General features: G+C 39.6%; 1 protein-coding gene across 1 annotated transcript; it reads left to right on the forward strand.

Annotated features, from left to right (window-relative positions):
• Positions 1-5,908: 5,908 nt before the first annotated feature.
• Positions 5,909-6,592, forward strand: LOC146000179 (uncharacterized). The gene has a single exon (XM_083137520.1). The coding sequence runs from the start codon at positions 5,909-5,911 to the stop codon at positions 6,590-6,592; it is 684 nt and encodes a 227-aa protein (XP_082993646.1).
• The last annotated feature ends 1,602 nt before the right edge of the window (positions 6,593-8,194 follow it).

Genomic DNA, 8,194 nt, shown 5'->3' on the forward strand with positions numbered 1-8,194 from the left:
TCTATGCTGGACAACAACTTTCCACCTTTGACATCCCCTGTAATTCCAAAGCAACAGGTCTGTTTTTATCATCACTGGTTGGAACAATTCTGACACAGGTAAACAGCATAAATAGAGAATCAGCGGAGCCGACTCGGCAGTTGGTAAAGCTATGCACAGCATTCCAGAGACTGTTTAATTCCTGGTAAAATTGCCCTTTCACAGAGTTTCTAGAAAGTTAATGCAATTAAAGAACAATTGAAGCTGGAAGTAAATTCCTCCTTAGGAACAGAAAATTAAACAGAACTATATGAGCAACAAGAGGAAAATAGCAATAGAGTTATGCCAAAAGAAGAAAAGACAAATACTAAGGAATGAAATAGAATATCTACAAAAATTTTAAAAAATGGTTTGTAGAAAATTTTACAAGCACATAAAATATTTAACACAAGATACAAACCAAGAAATAGAAATAAAATCCAATGAAGGATCATTGTTGGTAGAGAAAATTAAATCTTTGAAAGATTGACAGAATTCTTTCAGAGTGAAGAAATTCAGTTGGAACATACAGACAGAGAAGAGTCCACAAACAGATGAACCACTACTGTTGAGTTTCGGGTTCTTTCAGTTCTTCGATTATCCAAGAAATGGAGTTAAGAATAAGACAGAATTAGTAACACAAGCAAAAGTGTATAATTCAGGAACACAATAACAGAACAAGCACAATAACTTACATATTGGTATAAATGAAAGAAGTCTCGTCACGAAGAACGGCTATGATTTTGAGACATACATGAGAGAAGCAATGCACAGACTGATAACAAACAACGTTCAATAACCAGGTCTGGCGTTCAAGTTCAATCGGCATACGACACTCTCCCCCCCCTTCGGCTGAATTGACTCCCGTTTCATCGAGTTTGCCCATAGCGGTCAGGCGGTCGTCTTGGTCTCTGTGACCTCCTAACCGGTTGAGTGTCGCAGGTCGCATTTGGAGGCTCCCCTTGATCTTCAGTAGCAGATACTGGAAGATAGTCCTCCTCTCTAACAAGCATTGGGTTGTTTCTGCGCGGTCGACCTTGATTTCGGACAAAGGTGTATTCTCCAACCTTGTCGGGATACCTCTTGATCCTCGGGAGATGAACAACAATCAGGTCATTATCCACAATCACCTTCGCCATCTTCCGGCCTATCAATTTAACAATTTCGCCGATTTTGTACTTGGACCCATGGCTGAATTGTTTCTTGTGACGTTCCACAAGTACCTTTTCCCCCGGCATAAACGGAACGGGACTAATAGGCTGATTCTGGGAACCATTAGACGTGTCAAAAGCGGAAATGTCTGTTCTTGGCCGGAACTTAAGCAAACGTTCTGCTGGACCATACCCGTGCACTGGAGTATTCCTTAATCTGCCTAAAAGCTCAAGAACGAACTTGTCCATCTCTCTCAACGTGATGCATGAACGATTTGAAAAGTTCTTTTCGAGTAAGTTCTTCACCACCCCAACATTCCTTTCAGCTAGACTATTTGATTGGGGGGTGTACGGAGCTGAGTGAAGAAGCTTGATATTCCTCTTTGAGCAATAAGAGTTGAACTCTGAAGATGCAAATGGTTGGCCATTGTCAGTTACATAGGTTTTCGGATATCCAAAGCATGAAGAAAATTCATCTAAATGACCAATCATGGTGTCAAATTGCATATTCTTCACTCTCCATACCGATATCCAATGAGAATAAGCGTCAACTAGCAACAGGAAATTCATGTCTGAGAAATGGAAGAAATCAAGATGAACACGCTCAAAAGGCTGCGATGCAATAGGCCACGTTTCGAATGCGGTACCCGGTACGTTGGACCTGTTATTGTATCGCAAACATGTGTCACACAAAGACGTAACCCTCTCAATATCTTCGTTCATCGTGTTCCAGAAGAACGATGAACGAGCTATTTCCTTCATTTTGCATGTTCCCTGGTGGAATTTGTGCAACAGAGTTAGGACACTTTGGATACAAGATTCAGGTATGACCAGTCTTTTGCCCACGAAAATACATCCCTTCTGTATGTGGACATCATATCGCCTGTCGAATATTTTTCTGAGAGGATGACCTTTTGTTCTCCCGATGAATGGTGGCCATCTCCCTTGAACATATTCGAAGACTTTAGAAAGCTCAGGATCACGTTGTGATTCCTGCGATATGCGCGTCAACACCGAAGATTCAATAAGATTAAGGACAACCGGCTCAGCTGTCAACTGACATGCGAAATCATCATAATAATCATGAACTGGATCGTCTGCAACACAAATTCTAGACAATGCATCAGCCAACTCAACATGAGGCATGTAAACAGTTTTGAAGTCATATTCTTCCAATACTAACTTCCATCTGTTGATTCTGCTGATGGCTAAAGCAGGCAGGTTACTTCTAGGATCCAGCAGGTGAGATAAAGGTTTCGAGTCGGTGAACGCAACAAAATGTCGTCCAATGAGATACTTGTGAAAGTATTTGACTCCACGGACTAATGCAAATGATTCCCTTTCCAATTGAGTGTAGTTCCTTTCCGCAGCGGATAAAGTACCGGCCGTACACATGATAGGCTTTAGGACTCCGTTTATCTTGTGCATTATGGCTGCTCCCGTAGCGGTAGGAGATGCATCCGACATGAGGTATAAGTCTTTGTAAGGATCATACACAGTACGTACTAAGTCCTTAGATAGCAGATCCTTGACATCCTGGAATTCCTTCTGATGAACATCTGTCCATGACCAGCGCACCCCATTCTTCAACAAATCATATAAACTGGCAACACAGTCAGCTAGGTTTGGCAGGTACGAAGCGTAATACGTGACCATACCAAGAAATGACTTCAATTCGCCAACATTAGTGGGTGGCTTACACTGAATTATTTTATCAATGTTTTCTTTCAGAGGACGAATTCCCTCCTGTGAAAGAGAATGGCCCAGATACTTCACATTTTGCACAAAGAACACAGACTTTTGTTCATTTATGCGGACGCCATAATCGGAGAAAAGATTCAGCACCTTTCGTGCGTTATCATTGCACTCCTCAAGAGTAACTCCTCCTACTAAAATGTCGTCTTGGAAAATGGAAACCTTGTCTACACCCATCAATATCTGCTCCATCGTGGCTTGGAAAATGACACTGACAGAGTTTACTCCGAAGGGAAGCTTCAACTGTCTGAATAACCCGAATTCCGTGTTGAAGACAAGGACCTTCTGAGCCTGTAGAGATAGGCGTAACTGAAGGTAAGCCCTTCAACGGATGTCCCATCTTCCTAAGTTGCGGATTTACAGTGTTCTTGTAGGACACACATAGCCTTAATTCACCGTTTTTCTTACGAACAACAACAAGAGGAGAAGCCCACGATGATGATTTGATCGGTTCAATGACTCCGTCACTAACCAACTTCTGTAATTCGTCCTTGACTGGTTCCTTAAGTGAGTACGGGACGTCGTAATATCTCTTGAACACTGGTGTAGCATCGTCTTTCAATGGCAAGTCTATCTCGAAGCGCTTGATTGACTTGGACATGTCACCATCAAAAGGTATAGGAAAATCTTTCCTTAGATTCGCAACCAGTTCTTTTATTGCTGATGATTCAACAGCAGTCGCAACCATCTGAGGAACATGTGAAACAAAAATGTTTCGCCATTCAGGCATGAAAATATCAATCCAAGACAAACCCATAATCGAACGATTCAATTTTGTCTTTACAACAATCATATCTAAGTTATGTTTCATTCCTTGAAATATAACTTCAACGTTGACAGTGCAACCTCGCAATGAAGACTCAAATTGTCTACTGTCAATTAAAGTATAACAGAACCTGTATCCACTAGGAATGGAATCTTAGAATTGTTGACCTGTAAGTCGATAAACAACGATCCCTGTGTATGCCAAACAGATTCACTTACTTTAGTAACGAAAGTAGTGAAAATTTCTGGACACTGAGCGTTACATTGGATACCAGCGGCGCTGTAATCAACAAATTCGCTCTTAGATTTTTCTTCTTGAATATCTGCAAATTTGTGATCTATGGAAATGCACGGCACATTAAAATCTGAATAATCAATGGATGATTCTCGGATTATATGTTTGAAATTGCTGTGATTGTTAGGTACAGTGGGATCCATTAGTATTACCGTGCAAATTGTCCATTACTATTTTCATTAATTTTTCTCGTACATCCTGTGTGTTTTTAAGCGATGGATTTCTATGTATGCTGGTGCAGAAGTTATCAACAGCTTGTTTTGAGTTTTCTTTTAATTCTTGAAGCTCTTAGTGGGTCAAATAAAGTGCACGAACATGATGATGGACAATTTGCACGGTAATACTCATGGATACCACTGTACAATCGTAGGTTTTGAATTAGCTGGAACGTTGATAGATCTTTCATTGATACGTGTGTTAAGCACAATGTTTGTGCTAGAAACCAATTTGTTTTTGTTAGAATTGTTATATTCTCTCTTCTTGCAGGCTGTTAAGAAATGATTATTCTTTTTACAGTATCTGCAAGTAGCTCCGAAAGCTGGACATTTTCCATTAGGATGAAAAGAATTACAATTACCACACGGTTTACCAGAATCATTGTTTGATTTGTTACCAACATTCCTTGTATCAGTTCTATTTTGTCTGATGTTCATTCGAAGATTACACAAGATAAACGGAGTGCTAAAGCCTATCATGTGTATGGCCGGTACTTTATCCGCTGCGGAAAGGAACTACACTCAATTGGAAAGGGAATCACTTGCATTAGTCTGTGCAGTCAAATACTTCCACAAGTACCTTCAAGAATAAATACGTCGCGACACATTGAATCGATGAGATCACCAAAATCACATTTTTGAGTTTCGGGTTCTTTCAGTTCTTCGATTATCCAAGAAATGGAGTTAAGAATAAGACAGAATTAGTAACACAAGCAAAAGTGTATAATTCAGGAACACAATAACAGAACAAGCACAACAACTTACATATTGGTATAAATGAAAGATGTCTCGTCACGAAGAACGGCTATGATTTTGAGACATACATGAGAGAAGCAATGCACAGACTGATAACAAACAACGTTCAATAACCAGGTCTGGCGTTCAAGTTCAATCGGCATACTACAATTACATGAAGGAATAACAAACAAAACGTTGTCACCATCCTCAGTATTATCACATATAATTTAGATTTGATCTAAAAAGAGTCCTCCACAATTATATATGATAAGGGTTGACAATAATAATATATGATATTTTAGCAGAGTTAGAGACCTTATGTGGGACCTATGAAAAATAAATGTTATTTTCAGAAGTTTATTGATTGAACTCGACAAATAAAACTTTTGGTTATATATAACATTTTAACTTTTACCAACAGGAAATTTCCACAGAACATTTCGATTCATCAATTATATGACATATCATATATAAATCTGATTAACATTAATAATTCTAATTACGAGACTTTATACAGGCTAAAAACATGTGTACCAGAATCAGATTGTGGTTCTTTTCTTGTTTTGAGGTTGGTTGGTTCAATGCTTTAAGTTTTATTTTTATATTGAAAATATCTTGTCAATTACTAATTTGCAAGGGGGAAATTGTAAACCTAAATGAACGCGGAGGGACATGATTAGCAGATATCTGTTAAATCGGAAATAACCATCTGAGTAATGATAGTATTAAACACACAATGAACAAATAGTGCTCAAAAGAAAAATAATTAACTAATGCATGTAATATGAATAAATTAATCTTTAAATTAAACTTAATTATACCCAGTCGTGCCATAAGTTCTGTCCCTAAGTGCACGAGCTCCACACGGCCCATTCGACTGACGTCCGCGACCAGCTGTGTTTCCAATACGTCGTGCACATCCTGTAGCGTAAACCAGTCCCTAGTTTGTGGCGTTCACTTGTCCAGTTAACATGGAGTGGGGCAGCAAGGAGAATCGGATCGCTGTGATCGCATTGCATAAGTGCAACAAGTCACCGGTGGAGATTTTCAGTCTTCTAAAGCTATTACAATTTACGCAAAAATTTGTGTATCGGTGCATCAACCGGTTCAACGACATCTCTCTCGATGACAGAGCTAGAAGTGGCTGTCCGCGCATTTCACGGACGCCAGCAGCTGTGAAAGCCGTAGCTGCTCGAATTCGTCGAAATCCTCTTCGAAAGCAGAAACTTACGGCACGGGAGATGGATATACCGAAGAGGACGATGTCCCGCATCTTCAAAGAGGACCTTAAACTTGGGGCTTACAAAAGAACCACAGGACAACTGCTGACACCTGCTCTGAAGAAGATACGAACCACAAGAGCTAAGAGGTTACTCCAGCGGTACGCGGACGGGAAACACAGGCGAATCCTTTTCACCGATGAAAAAATTTTCACTGTACAAGAAAAATTCAACCGGCAAAATGACAGGATTTATGCCCACAGTTCTCGGGAAGCTGCCGACAAACTTCCTAGGGTCCAACGAGGCCACCACCCAGCTTCAGTCACGGTTTGGTGGGGCGTGTCGTACGACGGTGTCACCCAGCTGCACTTTTGCGAACAGGGAGTCAAGACCAAGGCTGCAAATTACCAGAACGATGTTTTGGAGAAGATTTGACATTCCAGCAAGACTCCGTGCCGGCACACAGGGCGAAGATGAACCAGCAGTGGTTGGCCAACAATGTTCCCAACTTCATAGCCGCAAGAGGATTGGCCCTCTGGAAGCCCGGATCTCAACCCACTGGACTACCGCCTTTGGGACTACTTAGAGGAGAAGGCCTGCAAGAAATCTCACCGCAATATTGAGTCGCTTAAGGCCGATTTAGTGAAAGCAGCCGCTTCCATACCCCAAGATGTGGTGCGTGCTGTGATTGATGCATGGCCTCAACGATTGAAGATGTGTGTGCAGGCCAAAGGAGGCCACTTTGAATAGACTATGGTTTGTTTCGTTCCTGTGTCCCTAATGTACACTTGGCAATAAAGGATTTAGTGTACTACAACATTTTGTGTTATTTACACCTATTGGAATGGGGAACAGAACTTACGGCACGACTAGGTGTTATTAATTCTACCAGTCCAGAGACGATCACTTCAGAAAACACCGATTCCACCAATCCAAGGTAGAATAGCGTGAGGCTGCCAGAGTAAGAGAGAAAGAGAGTCCTGCACTCAAAGCGAGAGACTTCCTTTCCCACGGTCACATGACACGTGATGTAATACTTCCCAAAAAAGAAACAAAATACTAACTACTAGCACACAATCTGATTCCAATTCTTTTGCAATCTAGGAATAGAGTTACAATGTTAAACAATTTTGATGATGCACCAAGAATGCATTTTATAAATGTTGAGCTAATATGAAATGCTGGACTGCTAATTATAGAAAGGATAAGAAAAACAATGAAATATGGTCACAAGAAACAATACACAGAAGTGTGGCATTAATGAGCCCCGTGTATGAAAAAGGAGAGAATGAATGTAGTAATCATAGAGGCATATCTTTACTCAATATTATATACAAAATGGCATCAGTAAAATAATAGATAAAGTACAGACACTATGAGACAAGAAAAACGTTATGAATGTACATTGAACTTCATATATTCTCCATAGATTACACAAGCATTTGATAAATTGATTCAAAGCAAATGAATTGAAAGACTAAATCTGGATGTTCGAAATAAACCAAGACTTGTATAAATAACTACTCAATTTATGCAAGACGAATAATTGTCACAAATCCACTAGTTCATCAAATATATGTTGAAGAGGATCCACTATCATCAATTTTATTTCATTATTGAATCTGTAATTAGGAAATTAGCAGGCTTCAAGCCATCCTGCATTATGACATATGCAGTCAATATTACTATTGTTGCATGGGCATTTAAAGCTCTTGTGGAAAATTGTAGTTAATAGAGAAGGGCATTGGAAATGGGATTAAAGGTAAATTAATAAATACTAACTATATGTGTGAGAACAGAAATTACTCCTTTTAAAAAGTTGAAAATTTTAACTGTTTAGGTTCTCTGTATGAATAATGCAGAATAAATTAAATTATGAGATAGAGAAGGGAACCGATCATACTATTCAAGTAAACTTTGAAATTCAAAATTATTAAACAAAAAACATTTTGAAAGTCCTGTAGTGATGTATTAGCTGAAAGTTGGACTCAGCATGAGAGATGAGAATTGACTCAGAATTTTTGGGACGGAGATTAT

Source organism: Lepisma saccharinum, chromosome 16 (assembly GCF_977018435.1).
Source record: "Lepisma saccharinum chromosome 16, izLepSacc3.1, whole genome shotgun sequence".
Lineage (NCBI taxonomy): Eukaryota > Metazoa > Arthropoda > Insecta > Zygentoma > Lepismatidae > Lepisma > Lepisma saccharinum.